This window comes from Leucoraja erinacea, chromosome 15 (assembly GCF_028641065.1).
Source record: "Leucoraja erinacea ecotype New England chromosome 15, Leri_hhj_1, whole genome shotgun sequence".
In the NCBI taxonomy this organism is placed as follows: Eukaryota; Metazoa; Chordata; class Chondrichthyes; order Rajiformes; family Rajidae; genus Leucoraja; species Leucoraja erinaceus.
The window spans coordinates 32,382,126-32,406,903 of record NC_073391.1 but is presented as its reverse complement, the minus strand read 5'-3'; the positions used below and the strand labels follow the sequence as shown (position 1 = coordinate 32,406,903).

Genomic DNA, 24,778 nt, shown 5'->3' with positions numbered 1-24,778 from the left:
GACTGTTCCCAGGGACGCATTCAGAGACTGACATGGAGTGCTGCTGGAAGGTCATCAACTCGGTGAAAGGCACTCTTTGGACTGCCCGAGCGTGGTTGTCCACCCAGCGGAGCGGGATGTCCGTCGGGGAATGTTACCGACTGGCCCGCTGCAGACTGCAGGAGTACGTGCTGAGGGACGCACTGAAGCTCGGTGCAGCCAACACCAAGGCTCGGTGGGGGAGGACCACAGTCTAGGGTCCTTCCGCTGCTGGAGATGGGGGGCAGGGTGTGTACTTCAAAAGTAAGGGAAGGGATTCCATGCCTGTGGGCCACATGAGTGGCAAGGGTGGGGGTAAATTTGTGTAATTTGTGTAAAAAGTATTCAATGTATGTATAGCCTCCGATAATGTTGGATGGAGTCTTGTAAGGATCATGTGTTGGATATATTTATTTCTCGAATACTTTGAAATATAAAAGTGAGCCCATTCCCATGGTGTTGCTCCTCTCATCTCACTACGTGGGGGGGGGGGGGGGGGGGGGGCAATGAGGGAGAAAGGGCTATGAAAGCAGGAGGGAGGAAAAGGAAGTTAATATACACACGGACAATACGACTGTAAAAGTAAAAGATCTTTGGTCTCCAAGGCAGAATTTGTCCATGGTTTCTTCTTCTTCTCCCTCCCAATAAAGAAAGCTTACAGTATATTGTTTCATTGGTCGGGCATTGCGTATATGGAGGGAGGGAGAGAGAGGAAAGATGGTGTGGGTGGGTGGGGAGGGGAGGGAAGGGGGGGGGAGGGGGGAGGGGGAGGGAGGAAGTAGTAGAAACGAAGGAAGGGGAGAGAAAGGGGGTGTGGGAGGGAGGGCAGGAAGGGAAAAGGCGGAGAGTGGTGGGGGGGGGAGGGGGCGGGAGAGAGAGGGGGCGGTAGAGAGGGTGAGGTAGGAGGAAGGCAGGCACGGGTTATTGATTGGGGATGATCAGCCATGATCACAATGAATGGCGGTGCTGGCTCGAAGGGCTGAATGGCCTCCCCGTGCACCTATTTTCTATGGTTTTATGAAAAAAAAATGGAAGAGTGTGGAGAGAGGGGGGAAGGGGTTGGGGGAGAGTGAACGGGGAGGGGAAGGTGGGGGGGGGGGGGGGAGGGGAGGGTGGAGGGGGGGAGGGGGAGGGAGAGAGTGGAAAGGGGGGGGAGGGAGAGAAGGGGAGGGAGAGAGTGAGAAGAAGCAGTGAAGTGCTGCTCATTGCCCCCGCTGCCGCCTTCGGGCTCTCCTGCGGGTGGCTCTGGGTCCCATCCTGCGCTGGACAGCTCTGCTGCTGGTGTTCTGTTCGGATGGGACGGTGGGAACGCTGGTGGATCGCACGGCCACCTTCGGCACCAGCCGGAAGTCCAGCTGTGGGGGGCAAAGGTCAGACCTTCAGAACTGAGTGGTGGGGGGGAGTGGGGGTGTTGGGACAGGGAGGGAGGGGGCTGAAGGGGACAACACTTTCTCTTTTACCTCCCAGAGGAACGCTATTAATGATATGTAACAGGGGCGCAACAGAAAAACGTAGAAAAGTTGACACAAAGTGCTGGGGTAACTCAGGGGCAGGGAGATGCTGCCCGACCTGCCGAGTTACTCCAGCACTTTGTGTCTATCTTTGGCGTAAACCAGCATCTGCAGTTCCTTTCTACCAACATAACCATATAACCATATAACAATTACAGCACAGAAACAGGCCATCTCGATCCTTCTAGTCCGTGCCGAACACATAATCTCCCCTAGTCCCATATACCTGCGCTCAGACCATAACCCTCCATTCCCTTCCCATCCATATAACTATCCAATTTATTTTTAAATGATAAAAACGAACCTGCCTCCACCACCTTCACTGGAAGCTCATTCCACACAGCTACCACTCTCTGAGTAAAGAAGTTCCCCCTCATGTTACCCCTAAACTTCAGTCCCTTAATTCTCATGTCATGTCCCCTTGTTTGAATCTTCCCTACTCTCAGTGGGAAAAGCTTTTCATAGAACATAGAAAAGTTTCCTTGATTTACAGATGGATCTTGGAGCCCAGGTCCGTAGTTATCTAACAGTAGGCAGAGCAGTAAAGAAGAGACACAAAATACCGGAGTAACTTAGTGGGTCAGGCAGCATCTCTGGAAAAAAGGAATAGGTGACGTTTCGAGTTGGAATCCTTTTTCAGAATGAGAAGTTCTATCTTTCAGTCTGAAGAAGGGTCGCAACCTGAAACCTCACCTATTCCTTTTCTCCAGAGACGCTGCCTGACCCGCTGAGTTACTTCAGTATTCTGTGTGTATCTTCGGTATAAACCAGCATCTGCAGTTCCTTCCTACACACAGCGTTAAAGAAGGTGTACGATACACTTGCTTTTATGGGTCGGGGCATTGAGTATAAGAATCTGGAAGTCATAATGCACCTTGTAGGACTTTGGTCAGGCCATATTTGGAGTATCGGGTACAGTTCTGGTCGCCCCATAACAGCAGGGGCGTAGAAGCTTTGGAAAGGTGGCAGAGGAGGTTCACCAGAATGATGTCCAGATTAGAGGGCATTAACTACAGGGGAGGTTGGACAGATTTGCATTGTTTTCTCAGAGGTTTAGTGGAGATCTAACAGAGGTGCGAGAGGCGTGTATAGGGTAGACAGTCAGAACCTTTATCCGAGGGTGAAAATGTCAGATATTTTATATCAGCACGGCTTTAAAGGGAGATGAGCAAAGTTGAAAGGAGATGCGTAGTAATAGATTTTTTTAATGTACAAGGAGGGGGCTGGGGGGCTTGGAACGTATGGTGGTGGAAGCACACGGCACGTTGGCGCGGTAGTATTGCTGCCTAACAGCACCAGAGATCCCGGTTCGATCCCCAATAGGGTGGGAGGAAACCAGAGCACCTGGAGAAAACCCTCGCGGTCACAGAGAGAACATACACAGGGAGGATGTTGCCATTATTGGATGACTCCAGGACCAGAGGGCACAGCCTCAGAATAAAATGATGTGCCTTTATAAAGCAGATGAGGAGGAATTTCTTCAGTCAGAGGGTGGTGAATCTGTGGAGGTGGAGGCCAAGTCAATGGGCATTTTAAAGGCGGAGATCAAAAGGTTCTTGATTAGTAAGGGTGTCAATGGTTATGGGGAGAAGGCAGGAAAATGGGGTTGAGAGGGAAAGATAGATCAGCCACGATTGAATGGTGGAGTGGAATCGATGGGACGAATGACCTCAACCTGTTCCTATAACTTATGAACATACAGACTCCGTACGGACAGCGCATGTAGTCAGGATCGGAGCTGGGTCTCTGGCGCTGTGAGGCAGCAGCTCTACAGCTGCGCCACTGTCGGGGAAGTTGATGTGAAACTGGAGGAGGAACAGGGACTCACCCGAGATGACGGATGCTCACTGACGCCGATGTGAGCAGTCTGATTCTCGTAACCAGGTGCGGACGCAGTGACGGTGTATTTCCCCGGTAACAGCAGCCGGAAATAGTCGCCGCCGGTACCTCGAGGTAGAAACAAGCAGCTGTTAGCCTGAACGCTCCCAGTATCTCATCACTGGTCAGTGAGTATAGACGTTGGGATGTTATGTTACAGTTGTACAACGATAGGACACAAGTTTATTTATCCCAGGAAGGAAATTGATCTGCTAACCGTCATAGAAACACAAAATACATGAAACATGAAAGTGATGAGTGGAAAGGATTGGTGATGTGTAACAATTTGGGGGGGGGAGGGGAAGGGAGTCTACCCCATGACAGACGGGGGAGCAGTTGTACAGTTTGATAGCCACAGGGAAGAAGGATCTCCTGTGACGTACTTTCCTGCATCTTGGTGGAACCAGTCTGTTGCTGAAGGTGCTCCTCAGGATGACCAGTGAGTCAAGGAGGGGGTGAGCTGTATTGTCCAGGATGCTCCGCAGTTTGAGGAGCATCCTCCCCTCCAAGACCCCCTCCCATGAATCCAACTCCGCCCCCCAGGATGCATCCAGCCTTCCTGGTGAGTTTGTTAATCCTGTTGGTGTCTGCAGCCTTCGCCCTGCTGCCCAGCACACGGCAGCGAAGAAGATGGCGTTGGCTACCACCGATTGGTAGAACATCTACAGCATCTTACTGCAGACGTTGAAGGAACGGAGCCTTCTCAAAACGTACAGGCGGCTCTGTCACTTCTTGTACAGGGCCTCAGCGTTCCTGGACCAGTCCAGTTTACTGTCCAGGTACACCCCAAGGTATTTGTATTCCATGGTAAACTGCACATCCACACCATTGATGGAGACAGGGGACAGGGGTGATCCTCTCCTCCTAAAGTCCATCATTAACTCCTTAGTCTTGGCAGTTGAGCTGCAGGTGATTCAGCCCACACCACTCTACAAAGTCGTTGACTACACTTCTGTATTCAGCTTCCCTCCCCTCACTGATGCAGCCCACAATTGCAGAGTCATCAGAGAACTTTTGCAGGTGGCAGGAGTCCGAGTTATATCCGAGGTGTAGATGGTGAACAAGAAGGGAGAGAGGACCGGCCCCTGTGGGGCCCCTGTGTTACTCACTACCATGTCTGAGACACAGCACATTGTGGTTATCCAGTCAGGTAGTTAGTGATCCAGGACAACAGTGGAACATCCACCTGCATCTTCGTCAGTTTGCTCCCTAGCAGTGCAGGCCGGATGGTGTTAAAATCACTGGAGATCATATAACGTGACTCTCACAATGCTTCCCGGCTTATCCTGGTGAGCATTGGAACAATGGGGCAGGTGGACGGTGGCATCCTCAACCCCCATCTTTGATTGGTAAGCGAACTGCAGGGGGTCCAGGTAGGGTTTAACCAGGGGTCGCAGGTGAGTGAGCACCAGCCTCTCCAGGGACTTCATGTTGTGTGAAGTCAGCATTGGAGAAGCTGGGGCGCGTCCTCTTTGGTACAGGAACCAGGCAGGATGTCTTCCACATCACAGGAACCCTCTCCAGGCTCAGGCTCAGGTTGACGATATGCTGGGCACCAGGACTCTGCACATCTGGCTGGCACATGCCTTGAGTACCCCAGGGATGACACCATGGGGACCAGTGGCTTTGCCTGGGCAGAATCTGCTCAGCTCCTTCCTCACCTGGTCAGGCGCGACCAGGAAAGGCCAGAGGAAGTGGACCAGGGGGATTGAGGGGAGAGTCTGTCGGGGAGCAGGGGGGAGGGTGGGCCGAGGCCCCTCCATCTCATCCATTGAAAAAAACGTGGAGTAATGTGTTTACTTTTGCCCACCCCACTATAGCCTCTACTTTCTGCGAAGGCTTAGGAATTTCGGCATGTCCCCAACAACGCTCACCAACTTCGACAGATGCGCCATAGAGAGCATTTTATCGGGATGCATCACAGCATGGTTTGGGAACAGCAGGAAATTGCAGCGAATGTGGTCGCAGTCCGGACCGTCACACAACACCAACCACCCTTCCATTACCAATCATTGGTCATAGAGTCATAGAGCATGGAAACAGGCCCTTCGGCCCAACATGTCTATGCCGACCAACATGTCCCATCTACACTCGGCCCACCTGCCTGCGCTTGGCCCATATCCCTCTAAACCTACTCTATCCATGTAGCTATCTAAACATTCCTTAAACATTGTGACAGTACCTGCCTCAACTACCTCCTCCGGCAGCTCGTTCCATACACCCACCACCCTTTGTATAAAAATGCTGGATTAAATAAGTGCGCCATCAGCATCTCTGGATAAGAGGAATAGATGATGTTTCGGGTCAAGACCCTTCTTCAGATTGCTGAGGCTTTACTCGGTACATGTGAATGAAGGAATGAATGAATGGAGTAAGTTTATTAGCCAAGCATTCACATACAAGGAATTTGCCTTGGTGCTCCGCCCGCAAGTGACAACATGACATAAAGTGACAATGTGACAATAAAGTACCATTGAACCATCGAGAGTGGATCGGGGCATTTATACCGACAGAGTAAAAGAACACAGTGGAATGCAACAATACCATTGCCCTGGGCTGTACCTGTGGTGACATCGTGATTAATGCCAGAAACTGAGATGACGGCCTCAGGAATCCCGTTGTTGTTTTCATCCAACACCATTCCTTTAATTCCCTTGTGAACCTGCAAATGATTGCGAATGGAACCAACATTCATCCCACCATTCACAAGTTGCTGCAACCTTTCTCCCCACTACAATCCACCTACATACTCGCAGGGACGGCACGGGCTAGATACAGAGTGAGGCTCCCTCTACAGTGTCCCATCACACACTCCCAGGGCAAGGGCAGCAAGAGTAAGGTACAGAGTGAAGCTCCTGTTCTTCCTGTGACCATGTGGGTTTTCTCCGGGTGCTCCGGTTTCCTTGCACATTCCAAAGGCGTGCAGGTTTGTAGGTTAATTGTCTCCAGTGTGTAGGATAGAACTAGTGTTGGTTGGTGCAGACTCGGTGAGCCCGTTTTCGTGCTGTATCTCTAAACTAAAATAGTGTGCATAGGTGATCGATGGATGGCGTGGACCCGGTGGACAGAAGAGCCTGTTTCCACACAGTATCTCTAAACTAAACCAAATTAAAACTAGTGTGAGCAGGTGATCGCTGGATGCCATGGGCTTGGCGGGCCACAGGGCCCGTTTCCACACTGTATCTCTAAACTAAACCAAACTAAACTAGTGTATAGGTGATGGATGGTCGGTGTGGACTCGGTGTTTGTCTAAAGTAAACTAAACGGAAGGTGGTCACCACATTTCCTGTGCTCCTTCGGGTGAGTTGAATGTGCCGAATGCTTTGACATGCACTCCCTTACCTCCTCCATGTAGGCGAGCAGCGCCTCGCGGTTCCCGTACCACTCCCGCTGAAGCTCACTCTCCGGAGGGAACTTCCTACAGCTCAGCTCCAGCGTGATCTCAAAGCAGTTGCTGTAGAGGTAATTGAAATCCTGCATCCCTGGGTGCAGACACGGGAGCCAAGAGAAGTCCAGAGAGAGAAGCAGAGACAGTGGGATAAGAGGGACATAGACAGTGAGACAGGGCAGCTCAGTGGGTAATGTTCCTGCCTTACAGCGCCAGATACCCGGGTTCAATCCAGACTACGGGCGCTGTCTGTACGGAGTTTGCATGTTTGACCTGCGTGGGTTTTCTCCGGGTGCTCCGGTTTCCCCCCGCAATCCAAAGACATACAGGTTTTTGTAGGTTAATTGGCGCCAGTAAAATTGTACATTGACCGACCCTAGTGTGTAGGACAGTGCTAGTGCATGGGGTGATCACTGGTCGCTGTGGACTCGGTGGGCCCAGGGGCCTATTTCCATGTTGTAGCTCTCAACTAAACTAAACAAAAAAAGCTTTTCACTGTACTCCAGTACGTGACGATAATAATAATAATCCAAGCTCAAGCCCCCACTCGCTCAACCCCACTAGACCCAGAGGTGCCTCAGGGCAGAGGCCTTCCCCAGGTGCCGCGATGCCTGGCCGAAGGCTCGCAGTCGGCGGGACTTTGCCCGAAGGCTCGTCGGCTGCAGGGGGCGCACCTGGTCACAGAGACGGCTGGGCGAGGAGAGGAAAGGAGGAGAGGGGCGTGGGAACTGCTCCTGTAGAACGAGCGCGCAGGCCAACCGGTCTTTGGACTTTGAATAATGGCGGCGCTCGCATGTGTAATATCTGCAAACTAGATTTCACTGTGCAATGGCATATGTGACAAATAAAGCACTGTTGAACTAAACCCCACACTCAACATGGGGATACTGTGGATAGGGTGAGCTGCTTTAAATATCTGGGAGTCCACATCTCTGAGGCTATGACATGGACATCACACGCCGCAGCACTCGTGAGTAGGGCAAGGCAGCACCTTTACAACCTCAGGCAATTGAGGAAATTCAGAGTGTCTCCGAGGATCCTCCAGCGCTTCTATTCAGCGGCTGTGGAAAGCATCTTGTCTGGAAATATTACAATCGGGTTTGGGAATTGCTCTGCCAAGGACAAGAAGGCTCTGCAGAGAGTAGTGCGTTCGGCTGAACGCACTATGGGAACTTCACTCGCCCCCCTGCAGGAACTATACATCAGGAGGTGCAACTCCAGAGCCAATAAAATCATGCGAGACGCCTTCCACTCCTGCAACGGACTGTTCCAGCTGCTGCGGTCAGGCAAACGCCTCCGTTGCCATGCTGTGAGAACGGAGAGGTTGAGGAGTTTCTTCCCAGAGGCCATTAGGACTGTAAACTCCTATCTCACCAGGGACTAACCTTACTGAACCACTCTACTGCTCTTTTAAAAAATGGCTTATTTTTTCCCTTTTGCCTTCCGCCCACAATATGTAATATGTAAAATAATATGTGATTCTGTTACATTCTGTTTGTAGTTTGTTTAGTTGTTTGTTTGTTTGTCTTTTTGCACAAAGTCCGCGAGCATTGCCACTTTTCATTTCACTGCACATCTCGTGTGTGTATGTGACAAATAAACTTGACTTGACCCCAAACTAAACCTCCCCCCATCTCCAGAGAGCCTGTCTATCGGTATGTGCCAGACGAGGTGGCGCTGAGCAGCAAGACTCACCTCTGGCGAGCGAGTACCAGCTGGCTCCATTGGTGATCCCATCAAGGAAGTAGTCTCCACAGTTAGTCCCACTGTGCATCCATCCGTGGGAGTAGGAATAGACACGAGCAAGCTGGGAGACGGGGGGGGGGGGGGGGGGTAGAGAAGGACGGAGAGGCGTCTGCCGTTAATTACAGAACATCCCAATGGTCACTAAATATTCCTTGAAAGATATCACAGAGTCTAGACTCCAAAGACAAACCGAGATCATCCGAAGACACAAGGAACTGCGGATGCTGGTTTACAACAAAAATAGCCCCAAAGTGCTGGAGTACCCCAGCGGGTCAGGCAGCGTCTATGGAGGAAAGCTTCAAAGTAAATATGACCCGCAACCTGTCCTGGAACACCCATATCGATGCAATGGCCATGAAAGCACAGCAATGCCTCTACTTCCCAAGAAGGCGTAGGTTCGACATGTCCCCAACAACACTCACCAACTTCTACAAATGCCCCGTGGAAAGCATTTTATCGGGATGCATCGCAGCACGGTTTGGTTCCATCCAAGACGGCAGGAAATTGCAGAGAATTGTGGACACAGCCCAGACCATCACACAAACCAATCTCCCTTCCATTGGCTCCATTTACATCTCACGCTGCCTCGGCAAGGCCACCAGCATAACCCCGGTCACTCCCTCTTCTTCCCTCTCCCATCAGGCAAAAGGTACAGAAATGTAAAAACGCTCACCTCCAGATTCAGGGAATTTCCTCCCAATTGTTATTGGGCAACTGACCATCCTATCATCAACTAGAGAGCAGTTCTGACCCCCCCCACCATCAACCTCATTGGAGACCCCTGGACTATCTTTAATCGGATTTTACAGACAATAGACAATAGGTGCACGAGTAGGCCGTTCGGCCCTTCGAGCCAGCAGCGCCATTCAATGTGATCATGGCTGATCATCCCCAATCAGTAACCCGTTCCTGCCTTCTCCCCATATCATTTGACTCCGCTATCTTTAAGAGCTCTATTGAAAGCATCCAGAGAACCAGTCTCCACCGCCCTGAGAATTTCAGACTCAATGTGTGAAAAAGTTTTTCCTCATCTCCATTCTAAATGGCTTACCCCTTATTCTCAAACTGTGACCCCTGGTTCTGGACTCCCCCAACATCGGGAACATGTTTCCAGCCTCTAGCATGTCCAAACCCTTAATAATCTTATGTTTCAATAAGATCCCCTCTCATTCTACTAAATTCAAGAGTATACAAGCCCAGCTGTTCCATTCTATCAACACATGACTGTCCCGCCATCGCTGGAATTAACTTGGTGAACCTACGCTACGCTCCCTAAATAGCAAGAATGTCCTTCCTCAAATTTGGAGACCAAAACTGCACACAATACTCTAGGTGTGGTCCCACTAGCACCCTGTACAACTGCAGAAGGGCCTCTTTGCTCCTATATTCAATTACTCTTGTTATGAAGGACAACATGGCATTCGATTTCTTCACTGCCTGCTGTACCTGCATGCTTACTTTGAGTGACTGATGAACAAGGACCCCCAGTACCCATTGTACTTACACTAAAAGTTATTCCCTTTATCCCGTGTCTGTACACAGTGGACGGCTCAATTGTAATCATGTATAGTCTTTCAGCGTACTGGATAGCATGCACCAAAAAAGCTTTTGACTGTAGCATGGCACAATTGACAATAAACTAAACTGTGTAGATGGTGTGGACAACCATTGAAAGGCCCTCAGTCTGAAGACGGGTCTTCACCCATCCCTTCTATCCAGGGATGCTGCCGGGGTGGGAGATTGCAACCTACACGTGGTCCGCCCTGTTTCGACGAATGCAATCAACCTGGCGTGCACAATCAAATAAGATCAAATAGAACAAGTTGTCCGACAACTTTAGGCTGTGCACGCCATACGCAAGAAGAAGAAGAAGAAGAAGAGATGCTGCCTGTCCCGCTGAGTTATTCCATCATTTTCTGTCTATCTTCAGTGTGAACCAGCATCTGCAGTTCCTTCCTGCACAGTATTGAAAGGCACAGCCAGCAATCTGACTCCAGCTACATTGTAGCTGCTCCCTCTAGTGGCTGCCCAAAAAATGTACGCGTGCAGAACAAAGAACATGGGACATTACAGCGCAGAACAGGCCCTTCGGCCCACAGTCTATGATGCATGATGCCAAATTAAACCAATCCCCTCCTCATGTACATGATTCATACCCCCCCCCACCCCCCCATGGCCTGCATATCTCACAGACATACCCATGTAGGTACATACGTATTGAACTTATTTTTATTTGTAATGTTTACAGAGTACTCTGTACATATTCTGTTGTGCTGCTGCAAGTAAGAATTTCATTATTCTGTTTGAGACATATATGACAATAAAATACTCTTGAGCCTCCTAAACGTCACTATAGTATCTGCCTCCAGCACGTTCCAGGCGCCCACCACCCACTCTGTAAAAAAACATCTTGTTCCACACACACATCTCCTTAAACTTTTCCCCTAACGTTAAATCCGTGGCCTTGATCCTTGGACATTTCCAGTCTGAAGAAGGGTCTTGAGCAGAAACGTCACCTATACCTTTTTCTCCAGAGATGCAGCCTGACCTGCTGAGTTACTCCAGCATTTTGTGTCTATCTTCAGAATAAACTAACATCTGCAGTTCCTTTCAACACAGATTTATAGCTCAATAGGCTTCTGTAAATTGTCCCAAGGGTGTAGGATAGTGCTATTGTACGGGCTGAAGGGCCAGTTTCCACGCTGTATCTCTAAACTAAACTAAACGCAAAGATATAATGTTTAAGAAAGAACTGCAGATGCTGGAAAAATCAAAGGTAGATAAAAATGCTGAAGAAACTCAGCAGGTGAGGCAGCATCTATGGAGCGAAGGAAAAGGTGACGTTTCGGGTCGAGACCCTTCTTCAGACCCAAAAGGTATGAACCCAATGGTATGAATCTCTAACTTCAAGTAACCCCTACATCTCCCCCCACCCACTCTCTCTCTCTCTCTCTCTCTCTCTCTCTCTCTGTCTCTGTCTCTCCCCCACCCTAACCGCCGTATTAGTTTCACCGTCGTCTTGCTGTGTTTCACTGTCTGTATAACTCATTATCACCTAGTCCAGTTAACAATGGCCATTATGGAAGATAGATACAAAATGCTGGAGTAAATCAGCGGGACAGGCAGCATCTCTGGAGAGAAGGAATGGGTGACGTTTCGAGTCGAGACCCTTCTTATGACCATTATGGGCTCTCTTTCTTTGATCATCGTTACTTTTTTTTGCATATCTTTCATTCATTTGTTCTATATATATATCTCTATATCATCATCTATATATCTCTATTTTCCCTTGACTCTCGGTCTGAAGACTTCGTTTAGAAATGTGTGGAGGACTGCATCCCAACAAAAACCTTCCGAGTGTTTCCTAAGCAGAAGCCTTGGATGAACCATGAGATCTGCATTCTTCTGAAGACCAGATCCTGGGCATTCAGGTCTGGAGATACAGAGGTCTACAAGAAGTCCTGATGCGACCTTGGTAAGGCCATCAAAAAGGCCAAAAAGGACTTCTGCTCCAAGCTGGAGGATGAGATGGATGTTCGGCAACTGTGGCGGGGTTTGAATGCAATCACCTCCTACAAGGCAAAATCAGGAGGCAGCTCCAATGTCAGGGAAGCATCACTCCCTGACGAGCTCAATGCGTTTTACGCATGCTTTGATAGGGAGAACACTGATGTGCCTTCCCATTCACCATGATGGTATTTCGGTCACAGTCACAGAGGCCGACGGCAGGAAATCCTTCAGAGGGGTGAACCCTCGGAAAGCACCTGGACCTGGTGGTATACCCGGGCGTGCTTTAAAAACCTTTGTGGACCAATTGGCTGGAGTTTTTACGGACATTGTCAACCTCTCACTTCTGAAGTCTGATGTTCCCACCTGCTTTAAAAGGGCATCAATAATACCGGTGCCCAAGAAGAGCAAGGTGAAGTGCTTCAATGACTATCAACCAGTGGCACTAACGTCTGTGGTGATGAAGTGTTTTGAGAGGCCTATCATGGCGCAAATCAACTCATACCTCGACAAAAACCTGGACCCACTGCAGTTCACTTACCGCCACAACAGATCAACGGTGGATGCGATCTCACTGGCTCTCCACTCCGCTCTGGACCACTTGGACAACAAAATCTCATATATCAGGCTGTTATTCATTGACTACAGCTCGGCATTTAATACCAACATCTGCTCCAAGCTGGTCACCAAGCTCTCAGATTTGGGTCTCTGCGCATCCCTCTGCAATTGGATCCTCAACTTCCTCATTCACTGATCACAGTCTGTCCGTATTGGTGGAAATGTGTCATCCTCGATAACAATCAGCACGGGAGCACCTCAAGGCTGCATGCTCAGCCCCCTGCTGTACTCACTCTATACTCATGACTGCACAGCCGGACATAGTGCGAACTCCATCATCAAGTTCACCGACGACACCACTGTTGTGGGGCGTATCATTGATGGGGATGAGTCAGAGTATGCAAGTGAGATCGACCGATTGACCAAATGGTGCCAGCACAATAACCTGGCTCTCAACACCAGCAACACCAAGGAACTGTTTGTGGACTTTGGAAGGGGTAGGATGGAGACCCACAGTCTTGTTTATATCAATGGGTCGATGGGGGAAAGGGTCAAGAGCTTCAAATTTCTGGGCGTGCATATTTCTGAAGATCTCTCCTGGTCCAACAACACTGATGCAATCATAAAGCAAGCACATCAGCGCCTCTACTTCCTGAGATTACGGAGAGTCAGTATTTCAAGGAGGTCTCTCTCAAAATTCTACAGGTGCACAGTAGAGAGCAAGGTGACCAGGTTGCATCGTGGCTTGGTTCGGCAATCTGAGCGTCCAGGAGCAGAAAAGGCTGCAAAAAGTTGTAAACACTGCCCAGTCCATCATCGGTTCTGACCTCCCTACCATCGAGGGGATCTATCACAGTCGCTGCCTCAAAAAGGCTGCCAGCATCATCAAGGCCCCACACCATCCAGGCCACACACTTATCTCTCTGCTGAAATCAGGTAGAAGGTACAGGAGCCTGAAATCTGCAACATCCAGGTTTAGGAAAAGCTTCTTCCCCACAACCATCAGACTATTAAACACAACTTCATACAAACTCTGAACTATAACAGCCTATTGCACTTTATCGGTTTATTTATGTGTGTATATATACATTCTATGGTATATGGACACACTGATCTGTTCTGTATTTATGCCTACAATATCCTGTTGTGCTGCAACAAGCAAGAATTTCATTGTCCTATCTGGGGCACATGACAATAAACTCTCTGGACGAGTTGAAGAAGGGTCTCGACCCGAAACGTCACCTATTCCTTTTCTCCAGAGATGCTGCCTGACCCGCTGAGTTATCCAGCTTTTTGTGTCTGCCTTTGGTATAACCTAAACCGACCCCCACCACCAAGCCCCCGCAGAGAGGGGCGGTTGGTACGCGATTACCTTCTGGAAGAGTTGATTGTCGGGCGTGGTGGAGGTGGTGGCTCGGTACATTCCCCGCCCGGGGGGACCCTCCGCCTTGTCGAAGGGGTAGTTCGCCACCACCGCCCCCCCGTGGAGATTGGCGGACAGAACAAAGTTGTAGTTCTGCATCCATCGGATCACCGCGTAGGTTTCCTGCTCCACCTGCCCGGGAGGAGAAGCATCAATGGTCAGCGGTGCTTTAAGGGCCTGTCCCACGAGCATGTGACTGCATGCGCGACCAAACTGGAAGCGGGGGCCACGCAGAGGTCGAGTGATCCCGTACGGGTTTTGAGTATACAAGTTGGGATGTAATGTTAAAATTGTACAAGGCTTTGGTGAGACCAATTCTGGAGTATGGTGTACAATTTTGGTCGCCCAATTATAGGAAGGATGTCAACAAAATAGAGGAGATTTACTAGAATGTTGCCTGGGTATCAGCAACTAAGTTACAGAGAAAGGTTGAATAAGTTAGGTCTTTATTCTCTGGAGCGCAGAAGGTTAAGGGGGGACTTGATAGAGGTCTTTAAAATGATGAGAGGGGTAGACAGAGTTGACGTGGACAAGCTTTTCCCATTGAGAGTAGGGAAGATTCCAACAAGAGGACATGACTTCAGAATTAAGGGACAGAAGTTTAGGGGTAACATGAGGGGGAACTTCTTTACTCAGAGAGTGGTAGCGGTGTGGAATGAGCTTCCAGTGGAAGCGGTGGAGGCAGGTTCGATTTTATCATTTAAAAATAAATTGGATAGGTATATGGATGGGAAAGGAGGGTTATGGTCTGAGTGCAGGTAGATGGGATTAGGGGAAAATAATTGTTCGGCATGGACTTGTAGGGCTGAGATGGCCTGTTTCCGTGCTGTAATTGTTATATGGTTATACGGAGTTGACATGAAGTTCACGCGAGGCGTACGCTGTCAAGACGTTGCGTACGGCGTCAAGAAGCTGCGTACCTGTGCACGCCCATCGAGGCGGTGCGGGCTGGCAGGCATTTGCCGCGCGGAATTTTTGGACCGTGTCAGATTTTCGGAGCCCCGCGCGATGTCGGGACCAGTTCCCCACAACTCCATACGGCTCCGGCGATCGAAGTGGGACCACGTTAGGTCGCGCTTGCCGCATGCAGTCCCATGCTTGCGGGACAGGGCCTTTAGTGTCCCCGTGTTTAGGGCAGCACAGTGGCGCAGCAGTAGAGTCTCTGCCCTGGCACCGCACAGATTCACTGGGAAACTTCTGAGGGGAATTGGTGGGGAGAGATGACGGGGCTCTGGAACGCAACGAGGGTAGGGACTAATCCAATAGCTCCTTCAAACGGCAAGGCTCGGGAGCAAAAGCTAAATAAGTGCTGCCATAAGTGGTGGCGCAGCGGTACAGCTGCAGTGTCATAGCGCCAGGGATCGGGTTGGATCCTGACTACGGGTGCTGTCTGTACACTCCCTATGTGACCGCGCGGCTTTTCTCCGGGTGCTCCAGTCCCCACCTCCCACCCACCCTGGTGAGTAGGATGGTGCCAGTGTACAGGGTGATCGTTGGTCGGCACGGACTCTGTGGGCCGAAGGGCCTGTTTCCGCGCTGGGGTTTACATCAGAGGTCACTGACCCACCCACCCACCCCCTACCCAGTGGGAAGGGACGGTCCCGAGCGAGATGGCGTGGGCTCACTCACTCACCTGGCGCTGCCAGTCGGTGGGCAGGGAGATGTGGTGGTTCTTGCCCTGCAGCTTGTGGGCGGCCAGGTGCAGGTCAGGGAAGTTGCGGTTCAGGTCGATGCCATGCGCGTTGGCCCGCCCCGTCATGTACGAATTCATCTCCGGACCCTGGGTGGAGGAAAGTTCCCAAACATCAGCCTCACGGCGCCACAAACCCGGCTTCGATCCTGACCTGTGTGTGTGAGGAGTTTGCACGTTCTCCCCGTGACCGCGTGGGTTTCTCCGGGTGCTCCAGTTGCCTCCCACACTCCAAAGACGTGCAGGATTGGAGATTAATTGGCTTCTGTAAATTGTCCCTTGTGTGTACGATAGAGCTAGTGTACGGGGTGATTGTGGTCGGCGCGGACTCGGTGGGCCAAAGGGCCCGTTTCCGTGCCGTATCTCTAAACTATAAACTAAAATATAACATGGGATTATTATAGGATTAATGGAAATGTTGATGGTCGGCATGGTCCCGTTCCCTCCTCCCTCTGACACCCCTCTCCTTCCTTAACGCTTCCCCCTCCCCTTCCCCTCTCGCCCCTAGATCGGGCTCTCATCCTCCTCCCTCTAGCTCTGACCCTATCCCTTCTCCCCGTAGCACTCTTCCTCTCCCTCACACCCCCCACCCTCTCTCTCTCTAGCCCCCCCCCCCCCCTCCCCCTCTCCTAAATCTAGCTCTCATCTGCCCTTGGTCCTTCTCCCTATCCTCCCCTCCCTCTCCTCTCCTCCCCTCCCTCTCGCCCTCTCCTCTCTCTAGCCCAGTCAGTGCTGGATTTACCTAAAGGGTTGCCAGGCTGAAGCCTAGGGCCTCAAAATCTAGGGGGCCTCCTGCCAAAGTGTATAATATTTTTGACACTGTCATAGGTCTTTCTTACATGTGCTGACACAACGCACTGTAGTCTCTAAACAACCCTTCAATAATTTGTCTTGCCCTCCATTTCCGAATAATGCTGTTTTAAGACGATAACTCGACACTAGCACTGGCAATAAATACATTTTTAAAAAGCGCAGCTTTCCAGCCCCTCATCTCATTGGCCATGCTCGGCTGCACATCGGTGTCAATCTGGTGGCACCACGGTCTGGCAAACATGTGCTCCAGTCAGCAGCGATGGCGGGTGCAGGGAACATCTTTGGATACTTGCAGGTTTCAAAAGTCAAAACTCTGGGGTAAGTAGGAAAGTGCAAAGATATTTGAACTAGGAAGTTGGCAAGGAGCAACGCTAGGGGTAGAGCTGATAATCATTACTAGAAACCTACTGTGTAGTGCTATGGCTGGCACTGTCAGGTTAGTAATAAAACTAAGCTTATATGTAGCATCTTTTTTAACGATAAGATGGGATTATTCCCCTCCCCTCCCCTCTCTCTCCACGTCTAGGTCCTTCTCCCTCTCACCCTTCTAACCTGAAGCATTAGAACAGGGTGTGTCAGATGATTGCTCAAGCCTAACCCAATTAACAACAATTCCTGCTGCTCCTGGTAATCACCACAGCATTTATCTTCGCCCTTTTCCCTTCAAAAACACAAGCCCATCAAAGCCAACGGGGCAACATATAAAGTCCGACCACCAACTATAGGCACAGCTCGAAAGGATTTGACTAGAAGTTACACCTATCAATTTGCAGGCTGAATTTAGAACATTGTAAAACCGAGGAGCCAGGCTGTCACGGGTTGGACTTGAACATAATTCCTAGTTACTTCTTTTGAGTGTTTTGCTCACCATGTTATAGGAGAGATGTTGTCAAGCTGGAATGGGTGCCAAGAAGATTTATGAGGCTGTTGTCAGGACTCGAGGTTCTGAGCAAATGGGAGAGGTTGACCAGGCTAGGACTTTGGCTCCAAACTCATCATGAGTAGTTGGGAGTTTTGAATCATTTGTTTTTGGGAGAGTGTGGATTCAGCCTCAGCTTAGGAGACGCTTGTCGACCAAGATGCCCCATCTAAGCTCGTCCCTGATTGGAGGTGGCCCTTCGGCCCACCGAGTCTGTGTCAACCAAAGACCCTCCATCCTGCACATCTCACCCCCTCTGCCACTCCTCCCCTTCCTCAACACCTCCCTGCCCCACCCCCTCCTAACCCCTCACCTTCACCCTCCACACTCTAACCTCTACCCTCTCCGCTCCCTCACGCTCTCTGCCCCATCACCTTCCCAACCCCTCACCCACCCCACACCTTACCTACCCCACCCCCCTCCCCCTCGCCCTCCCCACCCCTCATCCCAAGCTCCTTCATCGAGGACTCACATGAGAACAAACAGTAACTGGCATGTGGGGGGGGGGGGGGGGACTACATTGAACACTTGTAAGTTCTTAACACTTCATCGGCATCCTATACCTAGCGACTCTTTGCATACCTGCTGCATGGTACGCAAAACAAAGACTTTCACGGTGTCCTGTTGCATGTTATGATAAAGTATCCTTCATTCAATTAATCATTCATTCATACATTCAATGAATCAGGAGTTACCTGGTCAGCAGCCACCTCGTAGCCATCAGGGTTCATGGTGGGCAAGATGTGGATGCGTGTTTCGTGGATGAGGTTGGTGACCCGCGGGTTCCTGTGGTTGTACTCCTCACACAGGTACTGTGCCAGCATAATCAGCAGCTCCCGACCCAGCACCTCGTTGCCGTGCATGTTCCCCACATACTTAAACTCTGGCTCCACTGTAAGCAACAGCGCAAGTCACCGTCAGCCACCGCCACATGCTCGGTCTGCTTTGCAACCTTCCCTCCTCTTCCCCCAAACCTCACAGACCCCAGGCAAGGCAAGGTTACAGAGAAAGGTTGAACAAGTTAGGGCTTTATTCTTTGGAGCGCAGAAGGTTAAGGGGGGACTTGATAGAGGTTTTTAAAATGATGAGAGGGATAGACAGAGTTGACGTGGAAAAGCTTTTCCCACTGAGAGTAGGGAAGATTCAAACAAGGGGACATGACTTGAGAATTAAGGGACAGAAGTTTAGGGGTAACATGTGGGGGAACTTCTTTACTCAGAGAGTGGTGGCTGTGTGGAATGAGCTTCCAGTGAAGGTGGTGGAGGCAGGTTCGTTTTTATCATTTAAAAATAAATTGGATAGTTATATGGACGGGAAGGGAATGGAAGGTTATGGTCTGAGCGCAGGTATATAGGACTAGGGGAGAATATGTGTACGGCACAGACTAGAAGGGTCGAGATGGCCTGTTTCCGTGCTGTAAATTGTTATCTGGTTATATGGTTAAGGCCATTCAGCCCTCCCTGTCCACTGCTGTCTCTCCTACCCCACTGTTCCATCAGCCCCTCAGCACCGCTGCCATTTCCCCGTCATTCCTCAACTGTTTGGAGATATGATGAAGAGAAATAATTGTATTTGTAGCAAAATGCTGGAGGAACTCAGCGGGTCAGGCAGCATCTGTGGAGGGAGATGTATCAACGAGGAACTGCAGGTGCTGCTTTATGCAAAGTGCTGGAGGAACTCAGCAGGTCTGCCAGCATCTGGAAAGGAATGGGCAGGTTTAGTTTAGTTTAGTTTAGTTTAGAGATACAGCGCAGAAACAGGCCCTTCGGCCCGCTGAGCCAGCTATCACCCCGTACACTGGCACTATGCTAGGGACAATTTATAATGTTTACCGAAGCCAATTAGCCTATAAACCTGTAAGTCTTTGGAGTGTGGGAGGAAACCGGAGCACCCAGAGAAAACCCACGCGGTCAAAGGGAGAACGTACAAACTCCGTACAGACAGCACCCGTAGTCAGGATCGAACCCGGTTCTCTAAGGCAGCAACTCTACCGCTGCGCCAGTGTGGCGGTTCACATCAGACTGCATCAGTCTGAAGAAGGGTCCAATCACTGACTGGTTAGCACGCAACACAAAAGCTTTTCACTGTACCTCGGTACACGAGACAATAAACTAAAGTAAACTGCCCTCTGGAGTTGCCCCAGCACTTTGTGTTTTATCTCTGCGAAAATCGCCGGCCACGGAGACAGTCCGGGCAAGGTGCCAGTGTGAGGGGAGTATGAGTGGGGGGGGGGGGGGGGGGGGGGGGGGTGGGGGGGGGGGGGGGGGGGGGGGGGGTGGGGGGGGGGGAGGGGGGGGGGGGGGGGGGGGGCAGGACAAGGGGGGAGGTGGGCCCGGGTGGCTGGATAGTCGAGAGACAGGTAGGTGCTTTGTGCAGATGTCAGTCTTGGAGGCCAGCCAGTGGGAGTACGCACTCCAACACCAGTCGTCTTTGTGCTGGGCTGGTTCGCAGACACTGAAGCCTTTTCATGAGTCGCACAAATATTTAATTGTGGGGTGGTGGAGAAGTGAAACCTTGGGAGGTAGAGCGGGAAACATCTGCAGAGCTGGGAAGCCAGAGGACACAAAGCGCTGGAGTAACTCAGCCGGTCGGCTGAACGGCAGCATCCCTGGAGAATATGGACAGGCGACGTTTCAGCTCGGGACCCTTCTTCAGTCGCGGGGGTCTCGGAGAGGAACCAGAGGACTGCCTCAAGGCAATAGTCTGATGGCAGAGAGACACCCTCTACTGCTCTCCCTCACCCCCTCCCAAAGGCGACAGGCCAAATTTACCCCCTACTGCTCATCCTTCCTGGGAGGCTTTGGAGAGGCTGCGGAACAGATTCACCAGAACACTGTCTGGAATAGAGGGCACTAGTTATGAGGAGAAGTTGGGCAAACGCAGATTGTTTTCTCTAGAGCGTCGGAGGTTGAGGGGAGACCCTCACATTGACTTGTCCACAGATGGAGACCAAGTCATCGGGTATTTTTTAGGCGGAGAATGACAGATTCGCGAGAAATACTGGTGTCAGTGGCTATGGGGAGAAGGCAGGAGAATGGCATTGAGAGGGAAAGATAGATTGGCCATTATTGAATGGCAGAGTAGACTCGATGAGCCGACTGGCCTGATTCTGCTCCTATAACTTATGAACATGAGACTTGATAGAATTATATTAAAAATATGAGAGGCATTTATAGGACTGTCAGATCCGAAATATCAAAGACCACTCAAACCTGAGTGGGGCAAAGTTTAAAGGAGATGGACGGGGTAAGGTTTTTTTTACACAAAGGGTGGTGGGCTGATGGAACGTGCTGCCTGGGGTGGTGGTGGAGGCAGATACGGTAATGGTGTTTAAGGGGCTTTTGGAAAGGCACATGAATATGCAGGGAATAGGAGGATATGGATTGCGTGCAGATAGGGGAGATTAGTTTAACCTGGCGTCATGGACTCTGTGGGACGAAGGGCTGGTTCCTGTTCTGTACCCCCTCTATGTTCACACTCCTCCACCAACTTATTCTCCAGTAATCCCCTGCGGACAAACGCACCAAGGTAGACATCAACGTTTGGATCAGGCTCTACTATGAGGTTCCCTTGGTCGAGTAACCTGCCGATTCACTCCCTGTCTCTTGTCCCAAGTCAGTTTGAGGAAAAACGAGATTTGAAAACCACGGCGAGTTTAATCGAACATAGAACGTTACAACGCAAGAACGGGCCCTTCAGCCCACGATGTCTGTGCTGAACATGATGCAAAGGCCAATTATTATCTGCCTGACCCCTGGAAGCATGATCCAGGCACCCACCACCCTCTGTGTAAAAAGAAAACCTGCTCTGCACAACTCCTAGATGACTGGTTAGAATGCAACAAAAGCTGTTCATTGTACCTCGGTACACGTGGCAATAAACTAAATTAAACTTTTAAACGTTGTCCCTACCTTAAAGCTATGCTCTTTGATATTTCTACCTTGAGAAAAAGGTTCAGACTACCTTATCTCTGCCTCATAGTTGTAGATATTTCTATCAGGTCGTCGGCAACTTCCCGCGTTCCATGGAAAATGATTCAACGGTGCTTTATTGTCACAATTATGAAGTGCAAGCGCACAGTGAAATTCTCTTCCTGCAAACAGTCCATACCCAATCACATCCCACATTAACAGAAATAGTCTACTGAACCCGCATGCAAGAGGTGCCATGCTTTGGCGCCATTTTCAAAGTCCAGTCCCCATAACTCTGCCCGCAATTCAATAACTCCACCCACTTGCACCATAGACCCGCCCACATTTGTCATATAACCCCGCCTACACTCACACGGCCCCGCCCACTTGCCACATAACCCCGCCCACTTGCCACATAATAATCCCGCCCACTTGCCACATAACCCCGCCCACTTGCCACATAACCCCGCCCACTTGCCACATAACCCCGCCCACTTGCCACCTAACCCCGCCCACTTGCCACATAACCCACCCACACATTTCGTAACTCCACCCAGGCACCCGTTAACACTTCCCACCCCGCGATCCAAATCCCTCCCGTCTCAACACCCCCACACCCTTCCTACTTCTCCCACCACTCTCAACCACCCCAACACCCTCCACACCCCCTCTCCGCACCAACGACAGCCCCCACCACCGACTTCCCCCATCGCCTATCTTGCCACATCCCAGATGGCACACACACACACAGTTCAATCCTGATCTTGGGTGCTGTCTGTACAGAGCGGGCATGTTCTCCCTGTGACTGCTCTGGTTTTCTCCCACTCTCCAAAGACGTACAGGTTTGTAGGTTAATGGCCTCTATAAATTGTAAATTGTCCCTAGCGTGTAGGATAATGTTAGTATGGGACAATCGCTGGTCGCTGTGGATCAGAGGACCTGTTATCTCGCTGTAGCTCTAAAGCAGATGATATTGCCATCCACAGGGAGGTATCTGGATGAGTTACATACAAAAGAAACTCCTCATCATTTAGGTAGAAACAAGGAACTGCAGATGCTGCTTTACACAAAAGGACACAAAGTGCTGGAGTAGCTCAGCAGGTCAGGCAGCATCTCTGGACGTTTCGGGTCAGGACCCTTCTTCAGACTGATTGTAAGAGGGCGGGCAGGGGGAGATGAAAAGAAAGTTGGAAGAGGGGAGAGGCAGGTTTATAGGTGGACACATGCGAGGGGGGGGGGGGTTGATGGGCAGATGGATGGAGCAAAGGGCAGAGATATGAACGGAAGGTGTGAGACGAGCAGATAAATCAATAGGTACTTATTATCACATGGGACGTGTCACAGTGACATCCGACACAATGTATGCAAAGAGTCGTCACGTGTAGGGCGCCGGCAATGATTGACGAGTTGTGAATTGTGAAGCCAGAGGAAGGAATGTAGGAGCTGGGACAAATAGGTGTGAGTCCAGGTGGGGCACAGAGGAGTGGCCCCAATCGCATTTCCCTCCTCCATCTACCCATCTACCCCCACCATCTCATTGTCCCTTCTCCCCCTCTCCCTCCAACTTTCCCTCCATCCACCCCTCATCTCCTCCGCCACCCATTTCCCCGTCTCCCCCCTTCCCCCCTCCCTATCTCCCCCCCCCCCCCCCCCCCCCCCCCCCCCCCCCCCCCCCCCCCCGCCCGCTCGCTACTCACACGGCTCATGCACCCCGGGCCGGTCGCTGAGCTCCAGCACATAGAGGTGGCGGCCGAGCTGGCTGCGCCCGATGCTGTACAGGCGGCTGATGAAGGGGCAGTCCCGCTGCACGCCGATCAGCGCCCGCACCAGCCCGTCGTAGCGGTGGTGCCGGTAGTCCAGCTCGGCTGTGGCCGGAGCGGCGGCAGCGGCCAGCAGTAACGCCACACATCCCAACATAGGCACCATGCTCCTCGCCTCAGTACGGCACTGCTCTGCCCAGCCCAAAGATCCTATAGCGGATCTCCCTCTCCCTCTCCCCCTCCCCGGCCGCCAGCGAGGGGTGGACGGAGGAGGTAGGTCCCTTTATTTAAAGACACAGCGTCCTAAAATATTACAGACATTTTCGTGTCTCACTTTCCCCGGATTTCTCCCCACTGACACATTGTCGCTGACTCTCCCCTGCAATGTGTTGATGTACAAAGTCCTCTCTTCCCTTACTCCTATTACAGCTGCATTTATGTAGCAACTGCACCCACCGCTTGTATTTACATAGCAACTTAGTATGGAATATAGTAGTTGGGAGGTCATAAGACTTTGGTGAGTTCGAGTATTGTGTTCATTTAGTATACAGGGCACGATTAGGCATCAGTTATCAGGCAACTGAACCATCCTACCACAACGAGAGGACAGTCCTGAACTACTATCTACCTCATTGGAGATCCTCGGATTGTCTTTGATCGGACTTTAGTGGACTTTACATTGCACTAAGCGTCATTCACGTTATTGCTTTTATCTGTGCACTGTGAACGGCTCGGTTGCAATCATGTCTTGTCCTTCCGTACTCAACAAGTTTCACTGTTCACTGTACTTTGATCCACGCGTCAGCGTCAATAAACTAAACTAACTAATGAGCAAGTTTGCAGATAACACTAAAGTGGGTGATATTGTGGATAGTGAAGATGGTTGTCAAAGGTTGCAGCATGACCTTGATTGGTTGGGCAGGTGGTTCTGAGGAATGTTTGATGGAATTTAATACTGAAATGTGAGGTGTTATATTTTGGGAAGGCTAACAGGGACAGGAATGTGAATGGTGGGGAGTGTTCTAGAGCAGAGGGACCCAGGAGTTCAGGCACATCGTTCATTGAATGTGGCACCACAGGTAGATGGGGGTTGGGGGGATCAAAAAGGCTTTTGGCACATTGGCCTTCACGAACTCAGTTGGGAGGTCATGTTGCTGTTGTATAAGATGTTTACGAGGCTATGTTTGGAGTACAGTGTTCAGTTTTGGGCACCGTGTTATAGGAAGGATGTTGTCAAGCTGGAAAGGGTGCAGGGAAGATTTACGAGGATGTTGCGGGCGGGGTGGGGGGGGGGGGTTGACCAGGCTATGTCTCTATTCCTAAAAGCGGGAAGGTGAGGGGTAACTGACAGAGACGAACAAAATCATGAGAGGAATAGATCGGGTAAAGGCACAGAGTCTCTTACCCAGAGAAGGGGGAACGAGAACCAGAGGACATAGGTTTAAGGTGAGGGGGTAAATATGTAATGGGAATCATGATGCAGGGGTGTGAACGGTGGAGCTAGTGGGACAACTAGGGTAGGGACGGGGAAAGAGGGAGCGATGTAGCGGTTACTTGAAATTAGAGACTTCAACGTTACTACCGCTGGGTTGTAAGGTGCCCAGGAGAAATATGAGTTGAAAGCGAGTTATTGATGTGTTTACCCCATTGTGGGAG

General features: G+C 50.7%; 1 protein-coding gene across 1 annotated transcript; it reads right to left on the bottom strand.

Annotated features, from left to right (window-relative positions):
- Window positions 1-1,139: 1,139 nt before the first annotated feature.
- On the bottom strand, window positions 1,140-23,616 carry cpn1 (carboxypeptidase N, polypeptide 1). Its single transcript, XM_055647054.1, has 9 exons — window positions 23,060-23,616; window positions 18,147-18,343; window positions 15,663-15,809; window positions 13,979-14,161; window positions 8,491-8,602; window positions 6,750-6,889; window positions 5,970-6,069; window positions 3,358-3,476; window positions 1,140-1,373 (listed from the first exon to the last, which is right to left on the bottom strand). The coding sequence occupies exons 1-9, from the start codon at window positions 23,286-23,288 to the stop codon at window positions 1,221-1,223; spliced, it is 1,380 nt and encodes a 459-aa protein (XP_055503029.1). The 5' UTR covers window positions 23,289-23,616; the 3' UTR covers window positions 1,140-1,220.
- Window positions 23,617-24,778: the final 1,162 nt, after the last annotated feature.